The 15,942-nt window shown below is 43.4% G+C and overlaps 1 protein-coding gene across 2 annotated transcripts; it reads right to left on the reverse strand.

The window, feature by feature from the left end:
- Positions 1 to 1,175: 1,175 nt before the first annotated feature.
- On the reverse strand, positions 1,176 to 12,059 carry etv5a (ETS variant transcription factor 5a). 2 transcript variants are annotated; one of them, XM_005746253.1, is made up of 13 exons: positions 11,898 to 12,059; positions 10,214 to 10,354; positions 9,946 to 10,039; positions 9,812 to 9,859; positions 9,450 to 9,500; positions 7,715 to 7,838; positions 7,320 to 7,622; positions 6,907 to 7,217; positions 4,509 to 4,571; positions 4,094 to 4,162; positions 3,709 to 3,878; positions 3,521 to 3,622; positions 1,176 to 3,171 (listed from the first exon to the last, which is right to left on the reverse strand). In XM_005746253.1, the coding sequence occupies exons 2-13, from the start codon at positions 10,259 to 10,261 to the stop codon at positions 2,941 to 2,943; spliced, it is 1,614 nt and encodes a 537-aa protein (XP_005746310.1). In that variant the 5' UTR covers positions 10,262 to 10,354; positions 11,898 to 12,059; the 3' UTR covers positions 1,176 to 2,940. The 2 variants fall into 2 exon arrangements, with proteins under 2 accessions (XP_005746310.1, XP_005746309.1); XM_005746252.1 differs by having other exon boundaries at positions 3,515 to 3,622.
- Positions 12,060 to 15,942: the final 3,883 nt, after the last annotated feature.

Below are 15,942 nucleotides of genomic sequence, written 5' to 3' on the forward strand. Positions count from 1 at the left end.
ACTCCAGTGTGATTTGGATGCCACCACCTGATGAACCCTATAGAACCACATCATCTGGAAAAAGCAGAGATGCAAATCTGAGGCCACCAAAGTGGAAAATTTCTGCTACCGGGCTATGCCTAGAAAGTCTGTCTATAAAAATTATGAGCCATAGACCTTCTCAGGGACGCTGAAGAGTGTGATCCCCTGTAGCTGGAGCACACCCTCCAAACCCCCTTCAAGATGGAAACTACCATCCCAGACTGCCAATCTAGAGACAGTGTATTTGTAACTTTGAAAAAATGTGTAACACTGTTACGCTCACAGTAAGACGGTAAATTAATAGTAATTCTTATATACTGTAGTGCGTTTCCAAATGAACACTCAAAGTGCAACATGCTTCATTTACCCGTTCACACAAGCACTTTTTTCTATTCATAAGTGCTCTCTGCCTAACATTCACAGACATCCAGATTCTGATGGAGCAACTTGGGGTTAGTATCTTTCCCAAGGATATTTGTCATGCAGACTGGAGCAGTCAGCGACTGAACATCCAACCTTACAATTAATCAATGGCCTGCTCTTCCTCCTGACCTACAGCCGTCTAGGACCCCAGGTCCTAGGTTGAATCAATCAGCCAATGTTAATGTTAATCAGCCAATTGATTCCCTCCCACAGTCCCGAGTCATGGATGTTAGGTTAACTGGTGATTCTCAACTTAAGTGCCGAATGAGAACCTATACATTTTTATTAGCACAAACAGGACAATTGTTTAAACTAGCGATGCGGACACAGGTTAAACTGCAGATTAAATAAACTTCATGCAGACTTGTCTGAATTCTCAAGTTGTACTGTATGTTTTTTGTACACAGGTCTCAATGGACTAAATATTTAACAAATTGAATAACAGATTACCAAAAATGCTCAAAAGCCTTAACCTGAAATATAGCATTGAAAAAAAAAATGCATGTATATCTTTGTCTCCTTTTTTCATTGCTCAAAGCACATTTGGATTAAGCAAGTAATCATTTACCAAGAAATGCAGCAGAAAGAGTCAGGAGAGGCATGTGACTCACACATCAGCCAGGTCAAGCAGTGACTGCCAGACCACCACAGCCAGTCAGCTGACTGGCTCATTGCAAGTAGGAGTAGGAGTGGGTGGATGGAAGGAGAAAAAAGAAGAAACACACCACAAGTGCAGGCAGTGAAGCATTAAGGACTGTTTATTGTACCCAGTACAGATTATCAGAAAGCCAGCAGTGTAAGAAACACATCGTGAGGGGGGGGAGCTGAAGCCTGTACAAGTGCAGACAAACCCTGTGCCTGAGTTGCATTACGTGATAGAACACGTGTTCACTTTGGCCTTTGCTGGTACTCTGGCCTTTATACGCATACATTTTACAGGCAAGATAATATCTCAGCCTTTCTCCAACCCAACACAAAAAAAAAAAAAAAAAAAAAAAAAAAAGAGTAGTTGTAGTCTGCAGTAGTTGCATCACAAGAAAAGATTTTTTTGTTTTGTTTTTGTAAAAAAAAGGTACATTTCTATTAGAGCCAAAACTATACAGCTTATACATTAAAATCAAAACAAACGCAGCCTTATAGCAAAAATATATACTTTATATAAGTTTGTCTTTGCCCCCATTCAGAAACAGATAAACACAAAAAACTGCAGAGAATATCACAAATATCTTCTTTGTCCAATGACAGTAAAGCAATATGTTAGTGGACACAGTCTTGAACAGATTACACCATGCAAAGAGAAACAGAGGAGGTCTGCTGACAGCTCGTGATTGGCAGAGGTGTCAAATGTCCAAGTTTCACCTCTTTTCTTTCTTTCTTTTTTTTTTTTTTTGCATGCAGCATCCTGATGCTCCTGCCATACTGGTGCATCAGAGGAACTAGTACACTGCCAAGGAAACATTAAGCACCCAGACAGAAATACAAAAAACAATGAGCAATGTGACCATTTATCATACAACTTCTTAGGCTTAAAAAAAGAAAAGAAAAAAAGGAGATGGGAGTTCTATGCTAAAGTTTGAGCAATACAGACCCAGCAGTGATGAACGGACATGAGGAGTGTACTGTATAGACCGTAGGCTCTTACTGTGGGGTGCAGTCTTTAAAGGGAAGCGGATACAATCTCTTACACGGGCAGAACAGTTAAAGAACATTTACACGAGAGAGCAGCCCAACCAACTGACTAGCCTGAAATACAGCAACGCCTCAGAAAGGACCTGAGAGTTCTGGGTCTCTGAAGTCTTAACAGAATCATAAAACAGCTGGCACAAAAACAAAAACAAACAAGGTTGTCCTATCTACAGAAATGTTTTCAACATATGCTGTGTGTTTTGTCAATCAGTTTTAATGCATTTAAAGCCCTTTCACGGATCTCATGGTTCAAATGTGGTGACATGAATAACTTGGGGACCATAAAGGCAACTATTAAGAAGTTTAGAATATCTCATTAGATTCGTCATGTTTATACTGATTGTTTTAAGAAGAGCAGATTGTCACAAAATCAAAAGTGTAACAATTTTTTTTCTCCAATCTCTTACAAAAGGAGGGGTGGGAGATCTATCAGTCCACCTAAAGTGTGCTGCCTGTGGCCACAATTCATTTGGTCTCCACAGCAACAGCAGCCTATCTTGCTGAGTAACCTAGTCCAGTTCACCATCACTGGTTTTACAACCCTCTCTTCTCTTGTTCTCTGATGGTGCAAGTAGGGGAGCCTCGCAGGCCCCCTCCCGCCCTCTCCCTTCATTCTCAGCTGAGGAGCCAACAGAGTTCTATTTTCCAGCGAGCAGGAGAGGGAACCAAGAAGGAGCAGAGTGCCAGGATGTTGATCCAAGTAACTCTGCAGCTCCAGCTCTGGATTCTAAAGACTGGGCGCCGACAGACTTATTGGGAGTGTTTGCATGTACATGTGTGTTTGTGAGTTGGGGAACCCCCACTGCCCATTTAGTAGCCGTAACCATCTGGAAAGGGCAGGCCTGCCACACACTGCTCCCCGCCGTCCAGCAGGTAGGGAGCAGTTTCGTCATAGTGGGTGAGGGGCACGGTGTCATCGTCGAGCCCCGGCAGGCTGTCTGGGTCAGCCTTAAGACTGGGCCTCTGTTTGTCGGGGAAGGCCATGGAAAACAGAGCCTCGGGGTCACACACAAACTTGTACACGTACCGCTCACCAGCCACCTGAGCAACGAGACAAAACACACTGAGATCAAATAAAGAGCTTTAGATCTACAAACGTGTCATTTTATTTGTACAAAACCTCTGCGCTACTGAGTAACCTGATTTAAAAAACTAATTCAGCATTATTCTGTGTTTTTCAAATTAAAATATAAATGATTTCTGTTCATTTTAATGCACTAATTCAAACTGAGTCAGACAACATCAAACAAACATGCACGAGAGCCTATTTACCAGTGGTTAAGATCAGAGGATGGCTCATGGTTGTATTTAAATATCAACGTCACTATATTAGCCTCATTTAGCACGCAGCTGCTGAGGGAAGAAAAAAAAAAACTGAACGTGCCTTTACCTTCTGCATGATGCCCTTCTCATAGTAATAACGCAGTGAGCGGCTCAGCTTGTCGTAGTTCATGGCAGGTCTGTTCTTTTGGATGCCCCAGCGACGAGCCACCTACAGACGACAAGAGACAAATAAAGACTGTAAATTACAAAAGTCACAAAGGATGTTAGTAATGCTGCACAAAGGCGAGGACTGACCTCCTCGGGCTCAATGAGCTTGAATTCCATCCCACGACCAGTCCAGGCTATGAAGTGGCCGTTGGCTGGGTCGTCCAGTAAGGTGACCAGGAACTGCCAGAGCTGCAGGGAGCCGCGGCGCTGATAAGGAGGCCCATCACGATAGACTGAAGGCTCCTGTTTTACTTTACCTGTGAGCAGGAGAGGATGGAATTGAAAGAGGCCGAAGGGGAACCAAGCAGGAGGGAAAAAAAGAGAAAGGCTCAATCAGTAATGTTCTCCAGCACAGCCACAGTGTGGTGAGACATTCCTGCCAGATGGTGAAGCGCGCTTGTTTATTAGGCAGCGTGTAGAAAATTCCCACTGCTTTAAGGGCGTATAATACTGCTTTTGTTTTTCTCCTTACCTTCTAATCTTTCAGGAACCACGCATGTATCATCAAAGTACAGCTGAGCATCTCTGTCAAAGGAGAAGCCTGGAACAGAAGAGAAAAGAAGAAATCCAGCAGATGAGAGTGAGTATATTTTTGATATGATATGAAGGCCAGTGACCATGGTCAGTCCAGACATCCAAGCTTAATGCAAAGCAACAGAACTGAGCTGCTTGTATGGATGTAGCGCACTAAGGCCTTGGTGATATTAGAAATGTACTGTGCATGTGCATCTGGATTGACTGATAGATTCACTTCCCCATGAATGCTGCTGACCGCTCTTTCCACCTCATGCTGCGCTTTCAGTGGCTCAGTAAGTCGTGAGGGTGAGGGTCACAGGAGAAACTTCACATGTGAAACGATTCAAAAGCAGAGAAGAAGCTGAACTTACTGTCATGGTTATTTTGGTAGAAGCTTCCAGCTCTCCCGAACGATGACTGACAGTTAGGCACTTCTGTAGACAAAGAAAATACAAGACTAAATTTAGACCAGAAGCACCCTCGTTCTCACATCAAACATCAAAATCCACCTAACAACTGATGGATATATTCAGGCCACTGTGCACAAAGACACATGGCTTTGATGCTGTACTTCAGCAGAGTTGTGGTTACATTAATTTTGTCCAGGCTAAATTAATGTATTACTGTATTTTCGCTCCACTTCACACATGGCCTATGTTCATCTAGAGGTCCAACAGCTGTGCAGAAAAACGCATAGTCTGCTTACACATTTGAGTGGGCTAAAGCCCAGATCAGAGCACACTGCACCGCACTCAACATCCCCTGCATGTCCTCCAAGCCTTTAAATAGGATTAGCACCATGGTGGCTGTATTAAATCTCAATGACAATCAAGTTACGCCAGTTCCTCCCCCTGAGGGGTCAAAGCCTGCCTTCCGTTTTCAGCATCTCTGCAGAGTGTACTAACCATCCACACCACAACCTCCATTGCTCTGTCTCCTGTCTGCTGATAAGAAAACCAGACATCAATCTTAAACAAGTGTTTCTTAAAGGAGCTCTGCAGCTGCTGTTATTAATAACATACATAATCTTTAAGTAAACTGAAGGTGTGCTTGCAACGTGTGCAAGCTAGCATCAGTCAAAAGTGATGCATGACACCGTCCACCCTTGAGACTCGGGCACATGCAAGTATTAATATAAGTGACCTGGACACGAACCAGCCCCTACCAGATACCTGTACCTGTCGTAGTCAACTAGCATTTCTACTCAAATGCGATTTTCCTGTTCATAACATTAACAAGCAATGTGACTATAGCCAGCTAGTTGCATAAATCTTGGGATTTATGCAATGGCTAGTACCATTATTATCAGTTGGCTGATAATAATCTGGACATGACCAGCTAAGGTTCCAGATGACTTCAAGAGTTTGGATTAATTAACGGAATTTATCCACTCAAGACAGTAGTTTGCTGTGTGAGAGTCCTAAATGTGGCATATTAAAAGTTACTTATCCCATTGTAGAAAGCCACTAATTTCTACTTGCAAACAGGCAAGCCAGAGTTGGCTAACATTTCTCAGAAGAAAATAGCACTAAGCTCAATTTTGATCCCAAAAACAAAATAACTCCATGCACTGAATGTCCTTTTGCCTTTCTGACCACTGCTTTCCCTCGACATTCATGTGATCAAATTCTTGTTTGGCCTGATGAGCTTCAATACATAAAACTAGCTTTCTCCTGGATAAACATTATGTGCCAAAGGAGACAAACTGCTCAATACCAATGTACCAGCTAGCTAGCTTAGCTCACCAGCCAGCAAAATACTATCTGACACTATATTCACTTACATATTTATGTATGTTGTTTAGTGGAGGAACACAGCTTATCTGAGGAAAATCTATCCTTGACATAGAAGCGACTCTAAAGCATGTTGAAGGCAATTGAAAGAGTTGGTCTCCTCTCTCGAAAAGACTGGAGTCTTTCTATGGTTTGCAAACGCTCCGAAGAGAATAAATTATATGTAGATACGCCCAACATGAACATGTCCCCTCCATCTAGAGATATGAGGGGACTGTGACGTAGGTATTTAAAGGCTATAAGAACCTAAGAGGATTTGTCATTACATCACAGTCCAGCCAGCCAGTGATGTGCCCGCACACAGAAAAGGAATACAAAGTGAGTGACGGGGTAAAGATAAAAAAAAATAAATAAAGAGTTGCCGAATTTCAGGAAACAGGGATGTTAATGCAACAGAGCAGGGATAACAGCTGGCTGCGTGGGCGTGGGGTCGCTCTGGTTTGTTTGAATTAAACCATGTGAGCAAGCAGCCTCTGTGCCCTCACTCATAGCGATACTTTTTTAAAGAGGAGCAGCATCATTTGGCCTCAAGCTGACAATTTCAAAGCCCTTAGAGCCAACTTTGCTGTCCGTTTTGGGCACTGGCCCAGATCCTTTCCAGGTAGGCTCAGTGAAGACAAGGTTCTCTGCACCTGGCTGAGTGACCCACTTATTTCTCTCCCTCCCTTGGAAGCTAATGTTGAGCTAGAAGAGACACTTTTACTGGCACGACTCTGGCTTTGAGGATAATTGTGTGTTTAAAATGAGCAGCCGTGTCCAGACCTCTGCTGCATACTAAAACTAACAAGCATGTGCTGATGCCCAGAACAAACATGGCCAGGCACATTCCTCGCTCTCAGTTGGCCCTACTTGCAGTCCTGAACAACTGCTTTCACACAGCTTGCAAATGATGCGCAGAGAAAGGTACCCAGAGAACTCGACAAGGAAAGGTGATGAGCGCTTCACATATTTTATAAAGTGCTGCCCTTTGACTCACCGGAATCGAAGCAGAAGTCTCTAGGCTCCTGTTTGATAGCCATGGGGTGGAAAGCTGCCTGACGTGGAGGGCCCGGGGGTCCCATGGCGGGGACACCCTGCTCTGTGTATCGTGGGTCAACGAGCTCCTGCTTGAAACCCTGGGGAGGCACAGCCACCAATGGCTCTGACATCTGCCTGTGGTATGGCGGCCGGCCATCGCGTGGCAGGCTGTTGGAGCTGCTGCTGGGGGGCTGAGGCAAGAACTGGGGGCGCCCTTGACTCTCAGATGGGGGGAAAAGTAAACATGGTTCTGACATCTGCCTCTGGAATCTACACACGGAAGAAGTAGAGAGACGATGTAATAAGTAAAGCAAAAAATAAATAAATCAAAATCACAGAATGCAACAGCAAAGTTCATCTGTGGAGGCTCACCTGTGCTCAGGTGTGAAGCTGTTGGCATCCTGGCTGACAGGGGCACAGGGCACGGCAAAGGGTGGGCTGTGGTTGTTGACTGGAAGGCCCTGCGCGTTGGGAGGGGCTGTGCTCGCTGTTATAGACTGCTGGATGTGCACTGGACGAGCGCCTGGGGTTGGGTTAGCTACATGGGAGTGCAGAGGGGGGGTCTGTTCACTCAGTGGGTGGGTTACTGCTGTGCTGGTGGGGCCACAAGGAGAGACTGGTGTGGAGGGGGGAGTTAGTGGCTTGAACCCGGGAGTGGGCTTCCTGTCGCAGGCACTGGGGATCAAGAGAAGGGACGGAGGTCAACATAAAACTGGCTAGAAATCCTTCATTTAGAGAGGGATGTGGAACGTAATGACACAACATACCTGTAGCTATAAAGGCACTTCTCTCCGTAGGGCATGGGACTCCTGTCCTGGTGACAAGGAGAAAGCTCTTTGGAAGGAGTCAGCTCTCGTTTGATCTTGGCTGGTGGCGGGCCATGAAACATCACTAGACAGGAGGAGACACAGAGACAAGGAACACGACTGAGTGCATTAGATAAACTCCAGATATGACCTAATTGAAGCCATAAGCATAAGTGCAGCAGTTCTCTTAACCAGATTTGGAAGTGAGGGATAAATGGATGCATGGACAATGTCTGTATTCCCCCGACTGACAGAGCCACTTAGCAGCTATTTATCATCTGCCCTAATGACGTTTGACTGAAAACAACCATCTATCCACCATCACTAGGTAGCATGATACTAACTGCGCTGTACACACAAAAGCTATCAAACCTCTCGTCTGATTCCCATTACAGCTGTCAATACCCATACTGATGAATCAGTGGAGCTGTAATGTAATGGCTGTGAATGATTTTCATTCTCCTGTGCTGTAACCATTAGACACTAGCTGCAGCTTTCTGCCGATCGGCCGCCGTTTCCGGGGCGCCACATAATAGCCAGGCAGAAACTAGATCCCCAGGCACAGGGGAGCACAAGCCAAATAAATCACTCGGCGTGCTGATGGACCTGTGTGGAGATAACAATGGGCACGTGAGCTCCCCCGAGTGCACTCTGAAACCTAATGGCTCAAGTTAGACTGCTCACACAGAGAAAAGTAACTAATGGGGAGATTATGCATCTTTTCTCATTGCAGACCAAAGCAGAAGTAGGTCAGGCTTGAGCAAGCGAAGGAGCGGCTCACCGTGTGATGTCCTGCCGACTTTGGAAAGGCTGGTTTCGCTGAACTTGTGCGAGAGAACAAGCTGCAGCCTGGCAACAACAACAAGTGCCCCTCTCTCTCACACACACATGGCATACTGACAGCACAAGGTCAAAGACTACGTCACAGCGGCATTTTACAGCGCTTACAACACTGGATGGAGCCTTCTATGAAAACTCATCAATGCATCGACCTCCATTTTCTCCACCTCTGCAGGCTGGTGGACCACAGAGGCCAAAACTGAGAAAGGCAGCCCTGACAATGAGACATTAACCACACCCTGTCTACACCTCCCACACGCTGGACCAAAACATAAACTCAGAGATAGGAGAACTGGAGGGGGTACTCCACTTGGACATATATACACTGCCTCAGTCCTCTGCAGCTTTAAAATGACCTATGAAGACAGTTTGAAAGACATGATTTGTGGAGAGCAGGACTGTAACAGGCAGCTCTATCCACTGGAATCTAGCCCACTTCAGCAGCAGGGCCTGAGTGCGGGAAAGTGTGAAATCAGATTAGGAGCTTGGCTCATGTGATGCCCCATGCCAATCGGCTGATTAAACTCAAAATGGAGGAGCGGGAGAGAGGGAGGGAGGAGAGAGCAGCTTTTTCCCAGAGCTGTGTTTTTGAAGACAAAGAGCGATGTTAGTGAAGACGTTCTGACAAAAGACAGAGACATGAACCAGCAAGAGGGGAAAAAAGACAGTAGGAGGAATAAGACAGATCTTTAAGACGCAAACATTGCGGTTTCAGTTGGGTTTTTAAGCCTGAAGTGCCACCGCTGCAGGACTCTGTGCACAGGTTTGCCCAGGCTCACTAGTTAGAGCCAGGACGAATACAAGACTGTCGACAACAGTAGGACTCAGAGATAAACAACAAATATCAGGTACTCACAGTTATCTGACTGGAAATCTGGGACAAACTGTTCGTCATCAGGCACCTGGGCTGTAAAAGCACAGGAAAAATGTAGCATGTTTTAGAAGAATACACACATCACACAGCAAGTGTCCTACTCTCCAAAAAACATGAAGAAAAAAAAAAGCCCCATGAAAAAAGGGTCTGAGTCAGCAGTTTGCACAAGTCGTACTTTGCTCTTAAGGTTAACTCGGAAACAGTTAATCTTTGATGTTATAACTTTACCAATTTCATCCTGTTAACTATTTAGAAACAAAGTGGCACATAACACATGACTCTACTGATGTAACTTCTACCAGAAGAATTGAGGGTTTCTGAGCAAAAACAAATGGAGAACAAACCTTCTGCGATCCAGATCTCCTGGAGCTGACTGAGGTCTTGGAAGAGTTCTTAAAAAAAGAAAAAGAAAAAAGATATTAATCATAAAGTACAGTAGCTTCTATCTCGAAACACTGATCGACACCAATGCTGTTACCTTCCGTGTCCTGGGCGAGTTCCGTGTCAATAAATTTCCTTTTCCTATCGTTTAGAGGCCTGCTGTGAGCTGCTTCCTCCAAATGGGATTTGTGCTGTTGGAGAGGACAGAGACAAAGAAATGCGAAATGTCACGCAGCACCAGAAGATAGGCGATGGACAATGCAGATGATCTACTATCAGGGCAGGTGCGTGTGGCGGGGGTGGGGTCCAATCATGATGTCGAGATAATGTTTGAAAGTGTGATGAGGCTGTGTGTGTCCACTTACACTGGGTGGGACCATAAATGGGACTTGCTGGTCATAGAATCCGTCCATGTTATCTGCGTCGATTAGGTGGGGGCTCACAAAATTAAGGGGAGGGGGAGGTATTCGCTTTAAAGCGACAGCGTCGAGCGACTTTCTGGGTCACTGGAAAACAAACAGCATGTGTCACAAACCTGCTCGGATAGCCCTGTTCTCAGAAGCACTGACTGTTACGGTCAAATTTTACAATCTGGTACACCTTGTTGTCATTTCTGAGCTCTGACTTCATCTCACAGGAATGTATACGTGTACTTGCACCATATTCTTGTGCCCTTTATCTGAACTACAAAACAGCTCTTTGAACCACAGAGGCCCAATGTAAACACAATCATTAAAGAACACATGTAACATGGTTATATAAGCCACACTCATTGACTATCTGTGGGCACTACTTTCCACTATAATCAGCTTGGAGATCTTGAGTAAAAGACTTGGAGAGATGTCTGTGGCATGCTTTAAATCTCAAAGCTTCCTGAATGAGATAGGAAAATGGGCCAGTCACAGAGCTGATTAGTGTCTTACAGAAGCTTGGAGCTATTGTTGGGTGACAATGGTGGTGTTCCAATTGGCAGAAGCAGAGCTCCTCGCTCCCCTGCGTCCAGTATCATCCCGTTAGTGACACTAGTTCCCTTTAAACAATAACACTGGGCAGGAGCGCTGCCCTCTGTTCTCCCTCGGCACACAGACATGACTCACTCCTCTTATCTCCCGTTAATGGATGACGAATAAAAGGATAGCTGCTGGGCAATAATTACAGGCGCCCAGCACAGATAGTACCTTTAACATTAGAACTCACTGTACAGCATGTCACGTGGGACTTTTGTTCAACTTTAAGCTAAGTTGGCGCATTTGTTTTCTCCATTTTGCCTCCGCATTCACACTGATTTGTTAGACGAAGTGAGAATTTAGTTGTACGCACGAAGCAGGCGTTTCAAATATTTTTATTCAGACAGTATACTTAGCTATTTCTTTGTCTTTATAGTAAGCGCGCTGTGTCGAAATTAATACATACAGCGTTTATTACCATCGTTAAGTACAGCGGCATACCGCAGTCGGTTTTGGCACAAGGCTGGTGCTCAGAAACGTGAAATACGATGTGCGACATAAACATGCCAAAACCAGACAAATTTAAGCAGCTTTAGCAGAACTGAAAAAAACTTAAACTCTCATTCGGCGCATTCCAGACCTTTCCCTAAAAGAAGAAAACATCTTTTGGAAAACTTTTTGCACTTCAGCCTTGACCGGGGACTGGGGGGCTACGCTCATCCGACACCCCCCTGCTGCCGCCTCCTACCCGCCCTTCCCCCACCCACCAAGCCCTCCCTTGTTTTTCTCAATGGTGTGAAACTCGATCCGTGTGGAAAAAAAGCGGCCAGTCCATTCATAAAAATCACAAACAGTCGCCTGAGCGTGCTGATAAGCCAAAGCTAACATCCACGCAGATAAACCAGGGGTCAAATCCAACACATGCTGGGTTAAAACAACACGCACAGCGACTCTATTTCACTCGGATATAAGTAGATATAAAATGGTTAAGATGGCGTTGCGCTCGTTCGTAGTCTAAAAAGAGCATTAGAAAAACATGTACCCATACGAGGGATTCGCAAAAGCAAGTTTTTTTTTTGCCAAAATAAAAATTGTAGCCTACCTTGTTTGTCTATATATATATATATACGTCCCCTTTTTCGAAACAGTAAGATAAAATATCCAGAAATAAGAAACAGCGTGTCGAGAATCCTGTATTCGCCTGCGTACAGACAGACTGATGTGTCCCCTTCGACTCGCAAAACTTGACTGAGCTTTTTTTCTTTAATGGCCCGGTCGATTCTCCCCTAGGCTCGAGCGGCACGCAAGAGACGCACTCTGATTGGTGGAATTAATCTGTCCGTTAAGTAAAGAGCCAATGGTTTCTCCGGAGCCATGACTTATACATGAAGCTCGGCTTGGCCAATCACAGCGCAGTGATGGCCTATTTTTATGAATGGCTGGATTTCATTCACATTTTTTCAACCATCAATGCCAAGAGGTGTTTGTTAAAGGGCCAGCTGCAGTGGAAATATACAAAAAATCGAAACCTACACAGAGGGTGCCGGAGCGACGTCAGCGTGACTTTTTCCTGTGCTATATAATGATAGATCATTATGCTGTCAGAACAAATTGGATATTAGCTGTGCTTTTTGAGACACAGAGCATTTAAAGTTAAATTTAACACCGTAGTAATGTAACAGATTAGTTTTTCAGGAGAATGACGCAAATGACAGAGGATTAATATGGATAATGAATAAGAAAATGTTTCATGGCAGCGAATGAATTTTAAAAATGAAATGAAAAGCTGCAACACTGTTGCACCATGGCTGTGTGCACATGACACTGTGTGTATAGTTTGCGTCTGGTGAGCCTACAGAATTATCTCACAAAAAATAGGATCAGCAGCATTACTTACATATTATATATCAATCTCAATAACCATTTGGCAATGCAAATGTGCAGCACCGTCAGAGCGCTGAAGTTAAGTGCAGCTGAAATAGGCAAAACATGCTTGTGTAAAATGTAACTGGTGCAAGAAGCTTTGATGAACACACAGCCTATATAGACAAATGCTTTCTAAGCATTTAGTTTGTAACTCTGTTGCATCTTGTAGCTTCTTGTTATTAATATTGTGTATTTATTTTTTACATTGTAAGTATTTTTTGGTTACGAAGCTTTTCTTTCTGAAAAATCTTATCCTATTAGCAAAATACAAACATTTACCCCTCACAACCACTCTGTTCCCCGTGATTTTCCGTTTCTGTCCTAAAAGGAAAAAGAAAAGTCTTTGCTATTATCATTTATAATTACTAATTAATAATAATTTTAATTAATACATAATAATGTAATTATGTATTATTACATATAAGTTCAATTTTTTCACATTTTTAACCATTTGTTGTCCTTTGGTTTTCTTTCTCGTGAGGCATTTCCTTGAAAGTCGCTCTGTCCTACAGTTTGATAACAGAATAATAATCTCTATGATGTTTATTGCAGTGACTTTAAAGAGAACCAACTATGCTAATTTCTAATACCGTTTGTTATTTGGTTTCGGACTAGCTTTGCATGTTTCTTGAACACACACTAATCTTATCATTTGAAATTTTGTCCATTTTCTTTTCCCACGACATCCAAAAATATCACAGTATGTAACTGAAAATAAGGACAAGCAGAATGGGGCGACTTTTTTGACACATCAGCAGTGTTGGGGCGTAACGGAACACATGTACCGCCGTTACGTATTTAAAATACAAAATATGAGTAACTGTATTCCGTTACAGTTACCGTTTAAAAAGGTGGTATTTAGAATACAGTTACTTTGTTGAAATAAATGGATTACACGGCAGTACTTCCCTGTTTCATATTGTCGCGGGTCAGGACTGTTTGGGTTTTGTTTGACAGCTACGTTCTGTTGTTCCAGGCGGCAGCGTTACGGTTGCCATGGTTACAGGGTGACGCTCTCTGTCTGGGTGAGAGAGCGCCTTTTTGTTGTTGTTGTGCTAAGCTAATAGGCAGAATGCTACAGGTATAGCTCTAAAGAATGTAGCATCATAGGCAAGCAAAGTTGACCCAGACAACAAAGTAAAGCTATTTTTCGGCTACGAGCCCGACACAGAACCAGCCAGAGGTCCCTTTACTAGGGTTCGGAGCCGCGGACCTTCAGTAACAGAAATAAATCACAGCAATAGTACATTCACGTAGTTGTAAACAGCATGATAATATATTAAGTAATCCAAAGTATTCAGAATACGTTACTCTCATTGAGTAAGGTAACGGAATACGTTACAGAATACATTTTGGGGCATGTATTCTGTAATCTGTAATGGAATACATTTTAAAAGTAACCTTCCCAACACTGCACATCAGGATTATTCCCTAAGACAATTTTTATTTAGGCTTTTCAAACTGCACCTTCTTATGAGAGGTCTTTAAAGCTTTTAATAAATATAGCCTCATAAATGATTTTGAAATATCTGTATGAAGGACTGGTTATTTAAACCCAGAGGTTGTAAATAAATCACCATTGACACCATCATTTCCTTCACCAAATTAGGAATCCCTCAAATAAACTATCCCAACGTGAACGTCACTCAGTGTTAAAACAAATTTCAGCAGCTGGTATGAAAACTATAATCCCCAGCAAATCCCTGGAGCCATGAAAGAGAGATTAAGAAGCTGCTGCATAAGCAATAATAGTAACAAGACAAACACATGTAGTCGACAGGGCCCTATCTTCACTGGCCAGTCCAGAAGTCCCAAGCCAAAGGCAAAAAGGTTGTCTTTCATCACATGGGTTCATTTTGGAAATGTCACGCTGAATAATGTGGAGGTGAGAGGGTTTAAAAATATCCACTGCCAGATTTAATTGTACATGTGTGCGAAGCATTAAATAGCAGAGGACATATTTCAAAGGCAGTAGCCTGCAGGTCCGCTGTATGGTGCACCTCTTTGCTGGTGAGGATGTGGTGGGTGGTCACTTGGAGGCGTGTGGAGAGCAAGCACATTGTGTTGCTGTTCTTACTCTTTCCTTAAATAAATGTGCCATATGTAAAAGGGTGACACACTGCTTGTGTACATACGTCTCTCTCTGGATGACTGCCAGTGTGGCAGTGGGTGTCATGAAAATGGGGCAAGATTCAGCATCCCTGCTTTCTGTTTCCCATCACTGTACCAGTAACTGTATGTTAGTGGTACACTGGCATAGCAGCCAGGTCAGTGCCTGGGTGCTAATCCTGATCCTCACCACACCAGGTGAAGACTGTCGAGGAACAGTGTCCCCGCAACCTCTGATCATTCATCATCATTCATCCAGCATTTGTTTGTTCTGTTGTCTCTGAATTTGACTTACCAGAATTAGTTTGTCTTTAGTACTTAAATGAATTTTGTCCATTTTGTTGGTTATTTTTATTTAGATTTTCAGCTAAAAACATCTCCACATTTACTCAGTAAGAGCTTCACAGCTATGAAGCCAAAATGAGATTAAATACAATACAATCAGACCAGAGCAAGATCTAAAGAAAATAAAAGTGTACCCAAGCTAATAGACTGTATATAAGAGAGAGACAGAGTTAGTGTGACATATCACATAGTATAGTCAAGAAAATCTTGGTGTTTTGACACCGGATGTGAAAAGCAAGACATGACCTCGCTGAGAAACCAAGAAAAATGTTCAGTAGCTAGTCAGGTAGGAGCAGAGATGGGCAGTAACGCGTTACTTGTAATGCATTACTGATTGTGGGAGAGAGTATGAGCGTGCAGCGTTTAAAGCGTTATTTTGACCTTATTTTGAGTTTGATTCCATAAAAAGTGACAAAAACATTAGCGTCCGTTGTGCGTGGGAAGAAAACTTTTTACAGCGAAAAAACCCCCCTAAACTTCCAAGCAAGCACCGAGTGCACTATGACGTAATGGGAAATTCACAGAGAAACTCGCTGATTCTTCCACTGACCGCGGCACACCTGCACCAGGGTAAACCTCCGCCTACCCCAGTCCTGCTTTACAGGTGAAAATAGAGCAACAGGACCGCTGAGTCTTTGACTTTATTTATTTTCTGCTGTGTTTTACTTGCATCTATTTGAAAGAGTGAGTGTAAACACAAAAAATATTTTATTTTATGTGCTGGAATGTGCAGAAAATAGGTTTAAATGTTAAACGAATTTATTCAA

Source organism: Pundamilia nyererei, unplaced genomic scaffold (assembly GCF_000239375.1).
Source record: "Pundamilia nyererei isolate P.nyererei 1_Seehausen unplaced genomic scaffold, PunNye1.0 scaffold00176, whole genome shotgun sequence".
NCBI classification, from domain to species: Eukaryota; Metazoa; Chordata; class Actinopteri; order Cichliformes; family Cichlidae; genus Pundamilia; species Pundamilia nyererei.

What these genes read in the sequence shown, in the direction of transcription:
- etv5a (XM_005746252.1), bottom strand. Translation starts at nt 10,261, where the DNA reads ATGGACGGATTCTATGACCAGCAAGTCCCATTTATGGTCCCACCCAGT. An exon ending in CTACCAAAATAACCATGACA is followed by an intron (nt 4,163 to 4,508) that starts GTAAGTTCAGCT and finishes CTTCTGTTCCAG; the next exon opens with GCTTCTCCTTTGACAGAGAT. An exon ending in GGTTCCTGAAAGATTAGAAG is followed by an intron (nt 3,879 to 4,093) that starts GTAAGGAGAAAA and finishes TCCTGCTCACAG; the next exon opens with GTAAAGTAAAACAGGAGCCT.